Source organism: Martes martes, assembly GCF_963455335.1.
Source record: "Martes martes genome assembly, chromosome: 7".
Lineage (NCBI taxonomy): Eukaryota > Metazoa > Chordata > Mammalia > Carnivora > Mustelidae > Martes > Martes martes.
The window spans coordinates 45,078,329-45,099,394 of NC_137894.1; the positions used below are offsets into that span (position 1 = coordinate 45,078,329).

Here is a 21,066-nt window from a genome sequence, read left to right on the forward strand (position 1 = left end):
ACTGAGCAAGGTGCTTTCCCAGTTTTCAGTCACCAGCAGAAGCATCTGAGGTAGTTACTAATACCCCCATTTTAAGTCTAAGGCACTAGGGGCCCAGAACAATTAAGCAACTGTCCCAAGGCTCCGTAGCTAGTAAATGGCAGAGCTGAGATTCAAACCAGGTCTCCCTGACTCTAAACCCATGTGTGTCCCCCAAACACCAAATTCTTTCCCTTCTCTCTCTGAAAGAGAAGCATTAGAAACAAATGAGGATATATGTGAGGGCTTGGCTAGGGCCCAGCTCAACCAAAGCCTCCTTCCAGGTAGACTACAGGTCCATGTTGTCTCCCCTGGGCACAACATCAAGAGACCAAACCTCAGCCAGCCTGCCACCCTTGGGTGGTACCCTGCTCCCCAATCTTGGGGATAAGCTAAACCAACTTCTGGGCCTCACAGGAGATTAAAGGGCAGCAAACGACTGGCTGCCCCAGCCCAGATCATTCCTAGGGCAGATGGCTAGCATTCTCTAAAGCTCCTGGGATGTAGCCTATGCCTCCTGGATGACAGATGATGGAGATGCAAAGCCCCTTCTCCAGCCCCGCACCCCCACTACACTACCCAGCCTGCCCCCAACCAGGCCATTAAGGGATGGAAATCAGAATGTCTAACAGTCATGGAAAACTGCTCCTCCTGGCCCTTGGTACTTCTCAAGAGAAAATGAAGAGTCACACCAAAAAGTGTTCTTGCAACCCTCCCATTCATCATTCTCCTTCCCACTCAGGACCCTGAACCAGCACTGAAGTGCTGACCACCAAGCTAAGAAGATGGCAGAGTTAGCTTAATGCTGATCTCCTGTTCCCAGTACTCCCCAAAAGCCACAGAGCAGCCTCAGTTCAAAGAGTCCTTCCCGATTCCCCTACTGGCCTGGCCTAAGAGAAGACTCAAGAAGGCAATTATTGCCCTTATTAAGCGGCTGCTGAGTGGACCCTCAGCTCTGCTCCAGGCCTTCCACCCCACAGTCCTCCTTACCTTATATATTAGAGCTGAGAGAGAAGGATCCCTGCCGCCCCCTCGCCCACCGGGGATCTTCGACAGTGGGTGAGGGGCATCAGGAGCACCACAGAGGCCCCGGAACAATGTGCCTGCAGCACTGGAGCTGGGGACAGTTACTCAAAGGCAAAATACTACTGCAAAAGACAGAGAAGGTGAGATAGTAAACACCAAGACTTAAAAATTTAACACACACACACACACACACACACACACACAAATTTAACACAACACCGCACTCCAACCTCTGCCCTGGCTCTCCCAAAACAAATGCTCTAAAGCTACACCACTGTCCACCCATCCTTTTGGCTTCAACTTCCAGACCTACTTCTGTGCCCTTCAAGCACACCCACCATCCTGCAGAGAGCAGAGGGAGTCCAGCTGGACACATCTGACCAGAGCAGCACCTGCTTGACCTCAAACAAATCTCTGTGACACTGGCAAACCCTGAGAGGAACCAGATCCTGGCTTGCCTTCAAGGCTTTAGCACCCTGTCCCCCAGTCCCCTCCTTATTCTAACAGTACTTCAACAAACTATGCAGCAATCTCAAAACCTACACAGTCCCTTCCAGCTGGAGAGGCATATGGGCCTCAAGAGATCACATGGGCTGGGTACCATGTCCCTGAGGAACTCCCAAGGCCATTTTTCCAATCATGGCTTCCTCCCCAATCTAAACAAAAGACCTAGACAAGAAATCCATAACCCAAATCTCTCCAGGGTCAAGAACTGAATTAAATCCTGGGATTTGGCTCTCAGAGAAGAGATACACTATGGAACAGAGTATTATGGTCTGAGTTTGTCCCTGGTATGCCAGCAAATGTCAGGCTTCCTTGCCCTTCTTTGCGAGAATCTGACCTGGGCACGGGAGTTTAGGTAATACTGATGTGCTGAGAACAGACATCAGGCGCATGTGTATCACGGAGAAGGAATATTTGCTGGGAACTAAGTAAGGAAGCCAATAATCAGATGGATTACAGAGGGTGAAAAGCTCCTAAAGGAGCTTCTTGTCATCTCCAGGTGTGTGCCCTTACTGCCACCATGATTTTCAGGTGGACCAAATAGGGCTCCAAATCTGCTCCACTGCCGCCTCTGAATCTGACTGAGCTGTTCACTAGGCTGAGCTGTAGGCCACCTCAGAGACCAACAGCAAGTGAAGCAGGGAAAGAAGTAGGCGGTCTGTGCACGTACACCACGAGTCAGCAACAGGCCTGTCCCATGACCCCAACACCCCAGCCTCCAGGCAGCTGGAATGCCATGGATAATATATGGAAGGACAGTATAGGGACATGCTAGAGCCCTCTCCCACGACTCTGCCCTTATCTTCCTGTGTTTAATGTCACATTGGTAGCTTAAATGGGCCATAGGAGAAATATTTACACCACAGAAATGAGCAAATGACATAAGTCACGGCTTTTTTTTTTTTTTCCCCTGAGAGCTAGCTGTATTACAATGCAAGTCACCATTCTTCACACTCTTTATGTGGCATGGTGTGCCAGATTTGAGTTCTTCACTTGGGCTCAGAGTGATAAAACTGAACTCACACTTAACATGGCAATGGTACAATAACCAAAGGGGCATCCAGCTAAGATCCTCAGTACTAAGAGACCTGTGTCAGCATTCCAGCTGAGACGGAAGTCCAAACCCATCACTGCTCTAGCTCGGCTCCTCTTTCTCTGGATTTCAACCAGGGGCCTGAAATTACACTTAGAAATTTCATTGCAGGGTGCCTGGGTCGATCAGTCGGTTAAGCATCTGATTCTTGATTTCACCTTAGGTCATGATCTCAGGATCCTGAGCTCAAGCCCCATGTCAGGTTCCATACTCAGCAGGGAGTCTGCCGAGACACTCTCCCTCTACCCCTTTCCCCAGCTCATGCTCATGCACGCGCGCGCGCACACGCACGCACGCACACACACACACACTCTCTCTCTCTCTCTCTCTCTCAAATAAATAAAATAAGTCCTTTAAAAAAAAAAAAGAAAGAAAGAAATTTCACTGGGAGATGAGAGTTTCCAGGGCACCGTCAGAGGCCTGGCTGCGCGCAGCATCAATACCAGCGGCAATACGCACGCACCGCCTTCTGCCTCCTCTGGAAAGCCTCAGGCCATCCTCATCTCCCCCGCTCTAGCCTCGCCAACACAAATCAGCAAAAGGGGCATGACTGAGGACTACGCTGTTTTCAAGGAGGGACTTATTTGCTACCAGGGACAATAAACTATTATCATCTCCGTGTTCTAATGTGTTAGGGGACAGAATAGTGGCCAGGCCAGGAAAAATTAAGAAAAAGGGGGACTTCCCTAAGCAAAGGTATATACAACCCGAACAGATATATGGTTCTGTTTCCATTCCCTAGTGAGCACTTTGGGCCTCTGTTGAGGTTCTTGCAGAAACACCAGGAAGGTTGGGCCACTGAAGAAAGCTGGCTTGCAATGTATTGGTCAATGGAGCTACCCAAGAACTAGGCAGACCTCTCCTCTGGGGTAGACAGATGAAATACAGCCTTGTATACCAAACTGCATGGGTTCCCAAACCAGATCCCCAGGCTCCTGCAATTCTAGAATTCTTGTGCTAACCTCAGACTCCTGCTTCCAAGGAAATTATTCCTCCCTGGTCTTTGGATGAGAGAGCTACATTTAACCTGATGGGCATTCCAATCACCATCTTCATTCTGAGCTAATTTTTCCTTGCAAATAGGAAGCAATGAGGCCAAACTACTGGAAAGATAAGAGTAAGGTGGATTTTTTTTAAGATCCAGAATCCCCTTTGTCTTCCTAGAAATAATCTCTAGGGCCTGCCCTGTGTCCAGCACTAACCCATGTGCTCTCTCCTCTAGAAGTGAATTTAAGAAGTTTATTCCATGGTAACAAATCATTTGCTTTCCCACTCTTATTCACAAGGATCCCGGAAATTCCTCCTCCTCCCCAACAAAGTCTGCACAAGAGCAAGTGCATGACTGAGGCTTGAGGGTGTTTTGCGTCCCCACCCTGGGATCCACTTTCAGGTCCCTAAGCTAGGGTTTAGGATAAACTTAGTAGGCTGGAGATCACAATCAACAATTATCTTCATCATCCATCATAATGGATCTGCTTTTCATTATTTGCTGTGAATGGCAATTGCTTCTCTTTCCAAAAAACCTGTCATTTCTGAAGTGAGGAGGACAGGGAGATGGGTACAAACGGGGTGGTTAATGAAATTAAGGGGCATGAACAGTAATCAGGCAAGAAAAATAAATACAAGGCAGCTTGTCACTATTTGTAGATGACATGCTACTATATATAGAAAACCTCAACAGCTCCACCAAAAACCTCTACGAATAAATTGACTTAATAAGGTTGTAGGATACAAAACCAATTTACAGAAATCTGTTGCATTTATATACACTAATAACAAACTACTAGAAAGAGAAATTAAGAAAACAATCCCATTTACAATTCCATTAAAAAAGAGAAAGAGAACACAAAGGACTACACTGAACCAAGGAAGTAAAAAAAACCCACAAAAAAACCTGTACTCTGAAAACTGTAAGACACTGATGAAAGAAACTGAAGATACAAATGCAAAGATATACCATGACATGAACTGGAAGAATACTGTTATGTCCGTACTACCCAAAGCAATCTAAAGACTCAGTGCAATCCCTACCAAAACACCAATGGCATTTTTCACAGAACTAGAACAAAGAATCCTAAAGTTTGTATGGTGCCACAAAAGACCCCAAATAGCTAAAGCAATCTTGAGAAACAACAACAAAGCTGAAGGTATCACACACTCAGATTTTAACTGACTGAGCAACCCAGGCGTCCCTACAGATTTTAAAATATACTAACAAGGTTATAGTATTCACAACAGTACGGTATTGGCACAGACACATAGATCAATGGAATATAACAGAGAGCCCAGAAATAAACCCATACACCTATGTTCCATTAATCTACGACAAAGGAGGCAAGGAAGCAAGCATATAAAATGGAGAAAGACAGCTACATGAAAACACTGGACAGCTATATCCAAAAGAATAAAACTGAACCACTTTCTCATGCCATATACAAAACCAAATTCAAGATTAAAGACTTAAATGTAGGGTGCCTGGGTGGCTCAGTGGGTTAAGCCTCGCCCTTCGTTTGGCTCCGGTCATGATCTCAGGGTCCTGGGATCAAGTCCTGCATCGGGCTCTCTGCTCAGCGGGGAGCCTGCTTCTCCCCCATCTCTCTCTGCCCGCCTCTCTGCCTACTTGTGATCTCTGTCAAATAAATAAATAAAAATCTTTAAAAAAAATTTTTAAAGACTTAAATGTAAAACCTGAAACCATACAACACCTAGGAAACATAGCAGTAAGCACTTCATCGGTCTTAGCACTTTTAAAAAAAAAAATCTTTCTCCTTAGGCAAGGAAAACAAAACCAAAAACAAATGGGGCCATCAGAACTAAAAAGCTTGTAAAGGAAACTGAACAAAAAGGCAACCAAATGAATGGAAGAAGATATTTGCAAATGATATATCCATAAGGGATTAATATCCACAATACATAAAGAACTCATACAAGGGTGCCTGGCTGACTCAGTCGGCAGACCATGTGACTCTTGATCTCGGGGTCATTCAGTTTAAGCCACAAGGTGGGTGCAGAGATTAATTAAAAAAAATAAAATCTAAAAACCAAAAAATGAACAATTCATACAACTCAAAAAACAATTTGATTAAAAAATGGGCAGAGGAGGGGCATCTGGGTAGCTCAGTTGGTTGAGCATCCAACTCCTGATTTCAGCTCAGGTCATGATCTCAGGGTCCTAGGATCAAGCCCTGCCCGCACTGGGCTCTGCACTCAGCACCAAGCCTACTCGAGGATTTCTCTCCCCTTCCCTCTGCTCCCACCCCCTTTCATGCTCTCTAAAATAAATAAATAAATCTTTAAAAAAAGAAATGGGCAGAGGATCTCAACAGACATTTTTTTTTACATTTTTTTTTAAGATTATATTTGATTTGACAGACAGAGATCACAGGTGGGCAGAGAGGCAGGCAGAGAGAGAGGAAGGGAAGCAGGCTCACTGCTGAGCAGAGAGCCCGATGTGGGACTCGATCCCAGGACCCTGGGATCATGACCTGAGCTGAAGGCAGAGGCTTTAACCCACTGAGCCACCCAGGCGCCCCGTCAACAGACATTTGTCATATGATATACGTCAGAGAAGACATATAAATAGCCAAAAGGCATGTGAAAAGATGCTCAACATCACTCAATCATCAAGGAAATGCAAATCAAAACCACAGCGATACATCACCTCATACCTGTCACAATGGTTAGTATCAAAATGACAAGAAATAACAAGAGTTGGTGGCTCAGTCGGTTAAGCAGCCAACTCTTGATTTCGGCTCACATCATAATCTCAGGGTCATGATGCTGGGTCCCAAGACTCTCTCTCCCTCCGCCTTTCTCGCCCCCCACCCCCGCCTTTAAAAAAAAAAAAAAAAAGAAAGAATGAAGGAGTGTTGGTGAGGATGTGGGGAAAAAGGAACCCTTGTGCACTATTGGTGGGAACACAAACTGGTGCAGCCACTGTGGGAAACAGTATGGAGTTTCCGCAAACAATTAAAAAAGGAACTACCATACGCTCTAGCAATTCCACTTCTAGGTATTTATATGAAAACACTAATTCAAGAAAATATACACACCCTTATGTTCATCACAGCATTATTTATGGCAGCCAAGATACAGAAGCAACTTAACTGTCCATCAGTATAGGAACGGATAAGGATGTGGTATATATATACAATGGTATACTACCTGGCCATTAAAAAAAAAAAAAAAAAGAATCTTGCCATTTGTGAGAACATGGATAAACCTAGAGGGCATTATGCTAAGTGAAACAAGTCAGAGAAAAACCAATACCTTATGATTTCATTTATGTGTAGAATCTAAAGGAACAAAACAAAACAGAAACAGACTTACAGATACAGAGAACAAACTGATGGTTGCCAGAGGATGAAATAGGTGAAGAGGATTAAGAGGTACAATCCTCCTTTCACAAAATAAGACATGTAATGTGCAACACAGTCAATAATACTGTAACAACTTTGTATGGTGACACGTGGTACCATTTTGTAATGCACATAAATACCAAATCACACTATGCTGTATGCCTGAAACTAATGCAACATGTCAGTTATTTTTTCAATTAAAAAAAGAACAGGGGCACCTGGTGGGCTGTTGTACAGGATGTGATTTTTTTTTTTTAATTTATTTATTTGTTAGAGAGAGCGAGCGAGCGAGCACAGGCAGAGTGGTAGGCAGCGGCAGAGGGAGAAGCAGGCTCCCCGCTGAGCAAGGGGCCCGATGTGGGACTCCATCCCAGGACGCTGGGATCATGAGCTTAACCAACTGAGCCACCCAGGCGTCCCAGGATGTGATTCTTGATCTCAGGGTCATGAGTTCCAGCCCCACACTGGGTGCAGAGATTACTTAAAATTAAGAAAAATAAATACATAAAAAATAAAAAAAGAATAGCCTTCTGTTATTTTATTGACTTTAGTCTTCAAAATGGTATTGTGACAAAATACACCACGAATCTCAACAGAGAATCTTACAGGAACTTTTGCATAGTGAAAGTGGCTTCTAAACACAGGTCCTTCTGTCACAAGATCCAAAACAGATTAGGTTTCATATTCAGTTCGGTCATATTTCTACTGGCTCCAATGCCCAGCTTTTTCCATTCCTTCCTCACATCCTGCTCACTCCACTGGGGGGCAGGCATGGTTTAATCTTTACCACCAAAAAGATGATTTAAGAAGCTTGATCTAGAGCGTGAAAAGATCAGGCTCATTAAGAAGAATCAAATTTATCAGACTGAACCCAACATGCACCTGGGCTGATCTTGCTTTTGCAGAAGAAAAAAAATACACCATGCTGGAAATGAGGGTGTCAAATATCCAAGTCAGTTCAGAAGAGAGATGGGAGATTAGAGCCTATCTGTTAGTGCCTTTTATTTTCTCAGTTGTTATCAGACATGCCCCTGGAAACACTCCTCAGGATACATATGAGTGCTACCGACAGATCACAACCTGCTGCCTCTAATTTAAGGCATTCTGTGAAACTGCTGCCTGGAACGTCCTTAGCAAGTTATAATTTCATACGCTGGCTACAGACAGTGTATGCAGCAGATGTATTCCTGGGAAATGTTGCTGGTAAATCAAATTTTTATAATTCAAATCCTATTTTTAAATCTCTAGGCTGCTTACTATTTAAAGGAAGTACCTTTAAATCTCTTGATAAAGTAAAGGATCTCCTGTTAAAGAATCACTTTCAGTTGACTTTATGTCAGTTTTGATTTTTAAATTTAGTGTGCTCAAAGCAGGGGACGGCCTGCTACATAGAGATTTAACGTAATTCTGTGGCTAACTTCCATTCAGCTACATCTAACAAATATATGAATTCATTTTCTCCTTGATATACTTTTGATCACATTTCACTTGACTCAGTGGCCTGAGCTTGCATCCTTTCTCTCTGGTTTCTATTACCTGCCAGGGGAGGGTCAGATAGCCTTGGTACTACCTACCTTGTGGTATCAAGTGAAAAGACATAAAAACCACATTTCCAAGCATTCTACGTGTATTTCCCTCTTTCAGTCTCTTCTGATCCATTCCCATCACAGGCTCTATCTCAAATAACACTCTCTAGGCCTGGACTTCCCTCACACAGGATGCTCTTACTGAGACTAGAAAGGTCTCTGATGACTAATCCCTATGAACAGAGGAACCAATCCAGGGGTGCCATCACATTTAGCTAAGAAGGAATAGGAAGAAAGGTAGGAGGTGATGGCCACCTCCAGTCTAGTGGGACCTTGGGGGCTGATTTCCAGCTGCCAATTCCCTTCCCATATGAGAAAGGGACCCTGGTCAGATGCCAGGCATAAGTCATTTCACTAGGGCTGTTCTGTGTGCCAAAGGGAGTCTACTTGCTAAGCACAATTATAAAGAAAATGACATCACCACTCTGAATCACAGACTGAAAGCAAAACTGGGTTTTGGTTGATTCTCCACAAGAAACACACTTGTGGTAGCAGCCAGAGTATCTGCTTCTGAGGTCTGCTTATCTTATTACACAACTGATATTGGTACATCTTCTGCCAAAGGTACGTATAACCACATATGCTACAGAGATGGGGGGATAGCAAGGTACTCATGCTTTAAAATTAGACTTTAGGGCGCCTGGGTGGCTCAGTGGGTTAAGCTGCTGCCTTCGGCTCAGGTCATGATCTCAGGGTCCTGGGATTGAGTCCCGCATCAGGCTCTCTGCTCAGCAGGGAGCCTGCTTCCCTCTCTCTCTCTCTCTCTGCCTGACTCTCTACTTGTGATCGCTCTCTGTCAAATAAATAAATAAAATCTTAAAAAAAAATAAATAAAATTAGACTTTAATTTCACATTTTAAGTACCTTGATCTAGCTTGCATAGTAAACTCATCACCCAGTGCCAGCCTCCTTTCCCAGGACAGAATGACTTCATTGTTAATAGAGTATCAGAGGCCTAGGAAATTTTCTTAAGGCTTATCTTCTACAAAGCATTTTATTCTGCTGCTAACAGAAAACTACCTGTTTTGTTCACTTCAAGCGACAAAATTCTTGCTCACCAACTTAGCTATTTCTGGTAGCTTTCAATCAGGCTTCACAGCCTTCTGAGTCATGGCACCAACTTGAATCAACACTGCACACTCTTTCGAAAAGGGATGAATTACTTTTTTTTTTTTTTCCAAGAAATGCACATATGTAACATCCTCTACCCCACTCCTCAGTCCCCCTTTATATTTCTGAGCAGCTCTGAAGCTAAATTTGGATTTCTTGGCAGAGTGAGGAATTACTATTATTAGTCCACACTGCTTTCTGAAGCATACCTCCAATATGGGGGGATTCCCAACTATACCAAGAATCTGTCTCTCTCTGTGGAATGACCTTGAAGATACATGGTAGGAAAACTTGCTCGCCCTACTATCCCACACCCAACAAGCCATTGTGCCAATAAATAAGGAATAACCAAAACCATATCTTTGTGGGGAAAAAAAGAAATTCCATTACCAGGGAACCATTCTGTGAAGATACTCAGGGTAGCTCTGATGTGCTCATGTGCTCTGTCCACCAAAAGGAAACACCTGTGGAACCAAATGCTTCTCAAAGCCCATCAAAGATTGATTATAAGACAGATATAAAGCCAGGGCAAGCTCTTTGCCACATAATGTACTGTCACAAGGTACTATAAGCCGGCCAGAGACAGAGACTGTGTTCCTGCCCCCATGAATCCAGGGAGAGAAAGGCCATGTAGTTTGATTTCCTTGGATTTAAGCCTCATGTTCAAAAACCATAATAAAAGTGTTTGCTCCTGTATTGTCTTCCCTACCCCACCATCAAGAATTTTGACAATGTCGAGGTACTAATCAGAACAAAACTGGAAAGGAAGAGCTTTGTTTTCAAAACATACTACCAGCTCCTCTGCAACTATTTCTTCCAGGAAACCAAGCCTCCACCTCTTGGGTATTTCACTGGAGCCAGGGAAGCTAGCGAGCCCATCCCCCACCTAATGAGAGCTAAACTCCTAGCCTGCTCCCTCTCCCCTCTGCAGATACAAAACACCAAGCACACAGACTGGGAAGAACAACCGGCTCTTATCAGAATCCCTAGTTATGGCTCTACCACGATCCTTTTAGAAAGTTAGGGGCAGGCCAGAGGAGGCTGGCAAACATGTTATGGAAACAGGATTGCCATAACGCAAAGAAACCAGACACCCTGCACACACCACCCCACCCCACCCCACCCCCAGGCCAAGGCCTTGCTCCTGCCCAGGCTCTGGCAGGCCAGCTGGCTCCTCCCTCCACCTGCCTTTCATACAGCCAAGCCCCTCAAATTACCAACACACTAAGAAAGGGCCCTGAAGACAAGCAAGCCTGTTTTGCCACTTAGGAAGCTGGAAGGAATCTTATATTAAGCGAACCCAACCCCCTCCTTTTTACATGGAAGCACACTAGCTAAGCCAGAACTAGAACTCGGGTCTCACAATCTCATAGTCAATGAAGACCCTTTACGTGTTGGTTCCAAGTACCTGTAAAGGACTTGGCACCAAACCACCTCAGTCCAGAGGACTCGACAATGCTTCCTGAGACCACCCACCTTTCAAAACCCACTGTGGAGACAAAAACATTGAACAGAAAAGAAAATCCATCTCATATACCCTTTTCTGTGGGTTTTCCTGTAGGTTCCTTCGCTCCCCTCCACCCCTGCACTTCACCTGCCCTCTCATACCTGCTGTCTTATCCTCATCACACACAGCTTTACCACAAGCAACACCTTGGGCATCCTGCACCATCCAAGTATATATCCACCTCTACCTCCTCAGCTCCAGAGGGGCTGGGCAGAGAAGATGTAATAAAAGCAGGGACTGCAAAGGGACATGGACATTGACAATCTCAGAAAAGGAAAACAGAATGGGCTTTGTAGATGTAGAAATGTTGAAAAGTGGGGGTAATGGGTCAAATACAACCATAAAAACAAAAACAAAAACAAAAAAAGGAGTGAATTTGCTTTCTGTAAATAGGGAAGAAGAAAGGTGTGGGGGCTAGGGAAGAAGAAAGGTGTGGGGGCTAGGTAAGAGTCTGAGAATAAAAACGGCTAATGGCTGAGAACAGAGTAACACAAGGTAGGAGAACTTAAAGAGGCTGTTGTGGGTACCCTGGATATTTCTGGACAGTACCTGAGAAAGAAAGGTGAAGAAATCCCTGAAGGAAACAAGGCCCTTTTCGGTAGAGAAAGAGCTGACACTAAGGAAATATGATGGGAAAGGTCTTGGGGGGGTTAGGAGGGCAGGGGAAAGGCACTGGTTCTTAGCCCTGACTGTACATTATAAAGAATTAACCAGAGAGGTTTAAAAATACATACTAATAACCAGGCCCCACCCTAGGCCAATTACTCCAGATCTTTCAAGGTGGGGTCCAGGTGACTGATTTTCCAAATGTGCAGCCAAGGTTGAGAAACACTGAGATATAAGAAAAGCTAAAAATCCAGCTGGAATATTTAAGGATGGTGCTGCTAAAGGACTGAGAAATGGCAATTAGAGACCAGGTTATGGAGAAGGGAGCCCAAGTTTGAGAGGAACCTTGTAGAACTCCATGGGGGAAAAAAGCAGTAAGGAAGGATATGTTTGTAAAAGAACTACAGTCCAGCTTTGGACAGACCAGGACACAATTTAAGGAGGATCTGCAGGGAACAGATCTGCTTGCAAAACAATGAGACCCATGTGTGGAACAGAGGCCAGAAGGCCAAATCTGGGGACAAAGGGTCTGGTGTGGAAAACTAAATGACCTTCAGGCTTATTTTGGAAGAGGCAGCAACAAGTCTGGGGTGGGGTGGGGGGGGCGGAATTAGGAAGAAAATTGACCCAAATTGTAAATGGAAGCTATTCTGATGTAGGAAAAGCAACTAGGGTTAGAAATTGCAAAAAATCAGGATTATAGAACAGTTTCACAGAGTCTGGGGCAGAAATACCAGGTATGTTTAAAGAAGAGTGGCATGACAACAAGAGCTGCCTTGGGAAAAAGAAGAAAGGTACAGAGAGGAAAGCTGAGTGATCAATTTTGCCTAGTTGGGACAGCAGGAAGTATGGAGGAGGCAAGTTTAGAAAACCAATGGTGCTGTTTCAGAAAGATGTGCAGCCTTTCTCTCCAATTAATGGGGAAGACTGGGGTCAGGTTTTGAGGAAGGAAACTTGCAAAGGCCCAGTATCCAGAACAGAGGGCCTGATTTTGAGGCACTGGGAAAGAGAGGGAAGTACAGGGAAAGAGAATAGGCCTTCAGTAGAAGCAGGGTCAGCTCAGTTCTGGATCTAACGATCTAAAGATGGGATTCAATTAAGAAGGGAAAAATAAGAGTAAAGAGGAGTTCCAGCTGAGAGAAAATGTTTAGAGGTTGGCCGTGTTCAAAAGAGTGTTGGGGGAACCCCACTAGGGGAACAGGATAGCGAATAGGAATCAAGTCCAAAGTGTTTGAGAAATAAAAGGAAGAAGGTTGGGAGACAGAGAAAACGAGGCCTAACTGGGAAAGGGGTGTCGAGGGAGGAAAGATGGGAAAAGATGAAGCAGGAGTAAAGGACCAAAGGGACGGCTGGGCATCACGGTAAAAACTATTAGGCCTGAGAAAACGGGAGAAGGGAAGGGGGAAGGGTAATGAGACCAGCTGAGAGCTGAAGGTTGGAGACTGACTGGGGGAGGGGCGGCAGTGATAAGAGAGGGGTTCGGTTGAAGGATGCAGTTTCAAGGAAAGAGATTCAAAGGGAAGGGTTAAGTGACTTAAAGAGGAGAAGACGACTCGGGGAAAATGGGAAATAATCTGGGGAACCTGGATGAGGGAAAAGCCTCGTTTGGGGAAAGGGGCACCGTCCGACGGGACTTTAAGGAAACGGGGACTTGATTGGAAGACTGGGTCCTGGTTTGAGTGGGGGCTTTGCGGGAGCAGGAGGCCCGGATGAGGGGGATGGGCCGGGCTGGAGGGAGGGGGCTAAAGGGCGGAAGGAGGCCCCGTTGCGGGGCTGGGGACTCGGACTGGGGCGGCTGAAGTGGGGAAGGGACCCAGTGGCGGGGGAGGATAGGCCCCCCGCTGTGGGGGCTGGAGCCGGCCGGGAGTTAGGGAAGGCCCTCTGGAGCAGATGAGGAGAGGATGGGGGCGGGGAGCCTGGGCCGGGCCGTTACCTGTCCTGGGTGTTTATCATCCTCGGCGGCTCTGCTCAGGGTGGGAGGAGGCGGCGCAGGGAGTGGGTAGGTGGATGAGAGGGTGGGTGTGGGGTCGCGCGCGCGGGGCCGATCTCTGCGGGCTAAGTCCCTGTCAGGCCGCGGGCCCAGAGCCCACCTCCTGCCTCAGCGAGCGCCTGCCTCCAACTGACCCTCCCCGGCCGCCGCCGACGCCGCCGACGCCGCCGCAACCGCCCCGCCCCCGGTGCCTCATCTGCATAGCCCCACCCCAGCGCCGCACGGTGTCCTGGGAAACTGGGGCCCACAACAAAGGGCAAAGCCCAGCCCCGCCTCCGCGCAGGCGCACCAGGGGTTGTGGTGGGGGCGGGGCAGCGGTCTGGATGAGAATCGGCTTTTGCGGGTGGCTGTGGTTGTTGCGGTGGTTTTAAGTGCGCCGCACGAAGATGCGTTGTATTTCAAGTAGAGTTTTCTGAACATTGACTCAACCTAGTTGTCCCTACACCTCTTTTGCATGGAGCCAAGCAGAGGTGTGTCATTTGTAGGCCCTGGGAGGATATTTTATTATACAAAACAAAATCAAATCTTAAGAGTAGTACACACATATTAGCGCCATTCCCAGACTGAGCCCAGGTTCACAGATCTCGGTTACCTCAGCTCATAATGCAGATCAATAATCTTCAGCTGCCAGCTGAGATCAACAGTTTCTGCACCTGAAAGGCATCTCAGGTAAATGAACAAGGTCTGACCTTGGCTGGTGGTCATCTGAAGCCAAATCTCTGTGGGTCAGGATCGCAGTCACCTGACAGCAATTGTGGAAGGCACCATGGCTAACTTGTTCACAGCCGCTTGAGATCACAATCATGCAAGGTTCACAGTCACCTCCGTTCACTATCCCTGCTGGTCCTTATCACAGGTCAGTGACAACAGGTCACAGTGACTCTGCACAGACCTCTCAGATCGCGGTCATTGTACACCACAGACATAGGCACCTCAACACAATCTGTTCACAGTCAATCCAGACCGCAAACAAAAGAGGTCACATTATCTTAGCTCACAGTGGGGTGCCATCACCTCAAATCCCATTCATTCACTTATTCAACAAATAATTATTGAGCAGCTACTTACTACATGCTCCAGACACGTGCTAGAGTCCAGGAATATTCAATGATCAATTGGGCAAAATTCCTGCCTCAGATGTCACAATCTAGTCAGAGGGAGAGACACTAAGAGGCTGAGGGATGTAAATGTTCTATCCGAGATAGACCACAGAGATAATAACTAGCGAATTATGGATGGCTTCACAGAAAGGATGATCACAATCACTCCAAATCAGAGGTCACTATGACTCATAACTCATTATAGCCCCAAATCACAAATGTCTCCTATTAGAATATAAGGACACCATTACTCTACTTCACAAAAAACATGTTTTTGGTTTTTAGATGATGGGGATGCAAGGATGGAAGAAAGGTTGGATCTATGAAACGCAGGCTTTTTCAGGAAAAATAAAAGTGGTAAATGATACCAGAGCTGCCCACATTATGGGATGCCTGGGTGGTTCAGTGAGTTAAGTGTCTGCCTTCAGCTCAGGTCATGATCCTGGGGTCCTGCTCAGCAGAGAGTCTGCTTCTCTCTCTCCCTCTGTCCCCCCAACCCCAACCACACACACTCAACACTCACTCTCGCACTCTCTCTCGCAAATAAAGTTTAAAAAAAAAAAAAAACCTGCCCAGATGATGACTAGAGGCTCCAATACCATGGCTCACTTTAGATCCCCAAACTTGGCCCCTTTGCTATCCCTACCTACACTTCCAAGTTCAGGTCAGGAATGTTCTTACCCCAGTACATAGCAGAACTGAACAATCAAACTCATTCCTGACCTAACCCATCTTGTAATCCGAGAGACCTGGAACTCAAAGGAAACTGGGATGGCCCATGTCTGCCAACCCATCCCTGGACAAGCAACCTTTTGGCCTGAAGGACAGTTTTTGACGAATTAGCAAATATTAAGTACTCACTATGTCAATAACAGGGACTATTTATTGAATATAATGCTAAAGCACTAATTTTTGCCAACAGTTCCCCACTCCCATTCCACAGCTGAAAGGAAACCTCAGGGCGATTCTGCCAACTAATATTTACTAAAGCCCTATACATACCAAGCAAGTTAATTTATTTGCTCCAATTCAAAGCTGGTGAGTGGTAGAGTTAGAATTTGGACCCCAGGGCACCTGGGTGGCTCAGTCGGTTAAGCATCTGCCTTCAGCTTAGGTCATGATCCCAGAGTCCTGGGATAGAGTCCCACATCAGACTCCTTCCTCCTGCTTCTCCATTCTGCCTGCCACTCCCCCTGGTTGTGCTTTCTTGCTTGTGCTTTTTCTCTCTGACAAATAAATAAATAAAATCTTAAAAAAAAAAAAAAAAGGAATTTGGATCCCAAGTTGCCTGATCCTGTGCTTTGTCTGGATTTGCATGATAGAAGGATAAGAAGGTCTCTGCTACACCTTGCTATTTGGCAGAGTGGAAATCCTGACGACCCCCTGACCAGCAAGTGAAAATGTCACAAAAATGGGAAGCCACCTTCTGCTGTCCAATATGAGAGCCACTAGCCACATGTGGCTATTTAAATTTGAATTAATTAGAATGATAAGACTAAAAATTTAGCCTCTTGATCCCATTCACCACATTTCATGTGCGTAAAAGCTACATGTGGCTAGTGTTTAGAGTGCAGATTTTCCATCAATACAGAAAGTTCTGGGCAGCATTGTATCCTGTCATTCCCCTATCCCTACTTACCTCAGCCATCACCACAGGTCTGAGTTCCTTCTCATTTAATATCACCTCCATCCTTGTGCTCCCACTGGGGAGATGTTCCCAGCTCCCTGCCCTCAGCCACATCCTTCCTCCGTGCCCTCCGCAACCTGTGAGCAGCAAATTCTTCCATATCCTCAGACTTTCCTCAGGATGCTGCCTTCAACTCCTTGCCTCACCTGAAACTTTGCCTCCCTCTAAGTACACTGAGTCTTTGGCAGCCCTCTTAAGTGAATGTTATTTTCCTCTTATTCTCCTGTACCTCAGAGTCAGCAAGTGGGTAAATATATTCCTTTCCAACCCCAAATGCCATTCCTAAACCAGTGCTTCCCCCACTCCTCCTACAAAACCCCTGTTCCTTTGAAGCTTCACCATCTGGACCATACCATCTTGGTTGATGGTATCAATGAACTTCCTGGTCGCTCACAGCCCATCATTTAGCTCTTGGACCTCTCTGTCCACCCTATATTTTGTTATATTTGGTGAACTCCACATCAATGTGAGATGGCCTCTCCATCACTTCCCTGACCACCTCATCCCCAGCAATATTTTTCATGCTCCACAGCAGCTGTCCACTCCTGTGGTCACACCCTCAACTTTGTCTTCATTAAAAGTCATTCCACTTCCAATATGGAGACTCTCCCGGGTGCCTGGGTGGCTCAGTGGGTTTAACTTCTGCCTTTGGCTCACTCAGGTCATGATCTCAGGGTCCTGGGATTGAGTCCCACATCAGGCTCTCTGCTCTGCAGGGAGCCTGCTTCCCCTTCTCTCTCTGCCTGCCTCTCTGCCTACTTGTGATCTCTCTCTGTCAAATAAATAAATAAAATCTTTAAACAAATATGGAGACTCTCCAACCACAACCTTTTCCTTAGTTAAGTCTCCCTCGACAATTCTTTGACCTCACTAATGTCTCACTACTCATTAGACCCACTTTTCATGTTCCTTCTTTCTTACCTTCATTTCCATCATCCATTACTATAACCACTCTCTTGCCTTCTCTCCTCCACATGTGCTGGCCTGGAAAAACCCCTACTCTGGATAAATTTACCATCCGCCTTCCCAGTGCCTTTGCTAAAGCAAAACCCCACGTCCAGGCAGATTACCTTCATTTCATGTTCATGATCTTAACCTCAAACAGATTCTCAACACTGCCTGGGAATGCCTATGACACTTCTCTAGTAAGTTTGCTTTACAACTCTCCATAAAACCTCTCCCCTCTCATCTTAGCTGATGACGTAGGTTCTGAAGTTTTTTTTTTTTTCTAACATCTAACACTGTATTCCTTTTGGCATACAACATGGTGATTTGATGGATAGCAATGTATTGCCCTAGTCTCTCTTGTTGCTGAGGAAATAGAAGCAAAAGGGAGCTTCCTCTCATTCCTAATGACAACCTGCAAACCTATCTCCCTCTGCAACCTCCAGGATCTCTCCCTGCCTTGTACTCTGAGAAATGTCCCCTTCCTTACAAGCCCACCACAGGAGCCATGGGGCCCACCCTCTCTCCACTTTTTGAGAGCCTGCCTCCCACAATCTAATCTTCCCCATCTGCACATAAACATGCTCTCCAATCCTTGAAAACTAGTATCACAGCCATTCTGATAAACAATTTGGTACTTTCTTAGAAAACTAACCAGGCAGGGACACCTGGGTGGCTCAGTCAGTTGAGCCTCTAACTCTTGATTTCGACTCAGGCCATGATCTCAGTGTCGTGAGATCAAGCCCTGCGTCAGGCTCCATGCTCATTGCAGAGCCTGCTAGGAATTCTCTCTCTACTTTTCCCTCTGCCCCTCCCCCTGCTCCTGCACGCTCTTTTTCTCTCTCTCTCAAATACATAAAACCTTAAAAAGAGAAAAGCTAACTGCGCAACTATCAGATGACCCAGGAATTGCACTCTTGGGCACTGGTTCCAGAGAAATGAAAACATCTTCACATAAAAACTTATACATGTATGCTCACTGCAGCTTTATTCATTATTATGAAAAACTAGAATGAGCCCAGATGTCCTTCAGCAGGTGAATGATTAAAGACAATGTGGCACATTCCCAGCCACCACTGACTACTAGTCAGCCCTAAAAAGGGCTGACCTGTTGACTAATAAATGCAACAACTTGGATGAATGTCTTGGGAAGTATGCTGACTGAAAAAGGTTCTAGGCTGTAGGATTCCACTTATATAACATTTGAAAATAATAATACTTTAGAAACAGAGGACAAATGAGTGACTAGCAGTGGTTTGGGATGGGGTGGGGGAGTGGGGCACGGTTATAAAAGGGCAACACCGAGGGATGCTGGTGGTGACGCTAGGGGTGGACCCCCGAACCTACACACGTGCTAACACTGTATAAAACCAAACACACACAGGCATACACACAGATAAGAACAAGAAAAACTGGCATAACCTGAATAAGATAGAGAGACCACTGTTCATATGTTGGTTGTAACGTTCTACTATGGCTAGTTTTGCAAAATGTTTCCACTGGAAAGAAACTGGACAAAGTGTAGGGGGCACCTGGGTGGCTCGGTCGGTTAAGCATCTGCCTTCGGCTCAGGTTATGATCCCAGAGTCCTGGGATCAAGACCCACGCCGGGCTCCTGACTCAGCAGGGAGTCTGCTTCTCTATCTGCCTCTGCCTGCCACTTCCCCTGCTTGTGCTCACTCTCTCTGTCAAATAAATAAATAAAATCTTAAAAAAAAATAAAGAAAGAAACTGGACAAAGTGTATAAGGGATCTCTCTGTATTATTTCTTACAACGGCCTATGATTCTACAATTATCTCAATAAAATGTTCAATCTGAGAAGAATATACATAATGTGGTAAGTTGGCATTGAGGTAAAATTATATATGTAAATATAATTTAAATGTATTAAACAAAAACAACAAAAAAGCTATGAGTGGGGCACCTGGCTGGCTCAGTATACAGCATGGGACTTTTGATCTCAGGGTTGTGTGTTCAAGGCCCATGTCGAACACAGAGCTTACTTTAAAAAAACTGGAAAAAAAAAACAAACCACCTATGAGTTAGGTTACAGGGCAGAGAAGTATTCTAGTCCCTAGGGACTGCTTTTACAAGTATGACAGTGACAACCTCAAGAGAACAAAAACAGGTAAGTATGAGGATATATGACAAGACGTACGAAGGAGACTAGAGGAGTAATCACTGGACCCTATTTAGGGAACCAGTGTCTGTAGCATCTCATTCAAAAGAGCTACATGGTGCCATGTGGTTCAGACGAATCTGACCTTGGCCTCTGCCTGGCTGGATGACTTTAGACTAGTCACGTAGCTACGTAGGGCCTGTCTCTGCTCTGTGAAAAACAGGGGGCCACAGAGCCTGCCCTCCAAGACTACCATGGGGATCAAATAAAATAATGTATGTAAAGGCACCTAGCCCGGTGTCTAGAAGATGTTCCAGAAATATAAATTCAGGCCCAATTCTCTCTGAATAAAAATCTGCTCTCCAGAAAAAATCTGATAAAATCTAATTTACAATGATAAAATTCATGAGTGGTTACTGATGTTTAAAAAGAAAGGGAAAAAGAACAGAAATTTAAAAAATAAAAATAAAGAAGAGGGGCACCTGGGTGGCTCAATTGGTTAAGCGTTTGTTTGCCTTTGGGTCAGGTTGTGATCTCAGGGTCCTGCCTGGGATGGGGTCCTGGGATCGGGCCCCGCATAGGGCTTCCTGCTAAGCGGGGAGTCTGCTTCTCCCTCTGCCTCTGCCCCTTGCCCTGCTCATGCTCTCTCTCTCTCAAATAATCAAACAAAAAGAAAGAAAGAGCAAAAGAAAGAGAGAGAGAAAAGAGAAATAAAAGAAAAAAATAACCTTCATTGATCACCTTTGGAGAATTCAAAGGAACCAACTCATTTTTCTGAAAATTGGTAAATAAAGAAAAGAATCAAGTCAAGCATTTAACTTGCCTTTCTTGTATGAACTGCATTCAGGTTAACAAAATCGCTGATGTGAGATAATTATTCTGAAAACTGCTCAGAGTAAGAAACAAGCATTCAATCTGATTTTCATTACAAACATGCCTCAAGGTAACCAATTAGGTAATAGGAAAAGAAGAAAAAATAGAACATCACCACTTTGTAAACCCTCACTGAGATCAAGGTCACCAACATCTGTAATGTTACAAAGGAAAGACACCTGAAGTTTAGGGGCCTCCTGATGGAAGGGTGCAGCACTACCAATGAAGTATTCTTGAAAAAAAACTTGAACCTGAATCAGAGCAAGCATTTTTATCTCTCTAGAGTTTGCAGAAAATGAAAGGAGACAGAGGAACTGGTTAAATGTCACCACAGGAATACAATCAGCAAAATCCTGAATGTAGGGAATTTTTTTTTTTCACTTGATCTTAGCCAAAAGGCCGAGAAGCAATAGGAAAATTTCTTTAAAAAAAATATTTATTTTACAGGAGAGAGCGTGCGTGAGTAGTGGGGGTAGGGGCAGAGGGAGTGGGAGAGAGAGAATTTCAAGCAGACTCCCCACTGAGCGCAGAGCCAACACAGGG

At 45.2% G+C, this 21,066-nt stretch overlaps 1 protein-coding gene across 1 annotated transcript in view; it reads right to left on the reverse strand.

The window, feature by feature from the left end:
* Positions 1-21,066, reverse strand: part of OAZ2 (ornithine decarboxylase antizyme 2) — a gene marked incomplete at its 5' end in the record, with an annotated part of 33,331 nt that overhangs the window by 2,828 nt on the left and 9,437 nt on the right. The window contains 2 exon segments of the mRNA XM_080809669.1: positions 1,009-1,089; positions 1,091-1,166. Of these exon segments, the coding sequence (XP_080665795.1) occupies positions 1,009-1,089; positions 1,091-1,166 (157 nt within the window).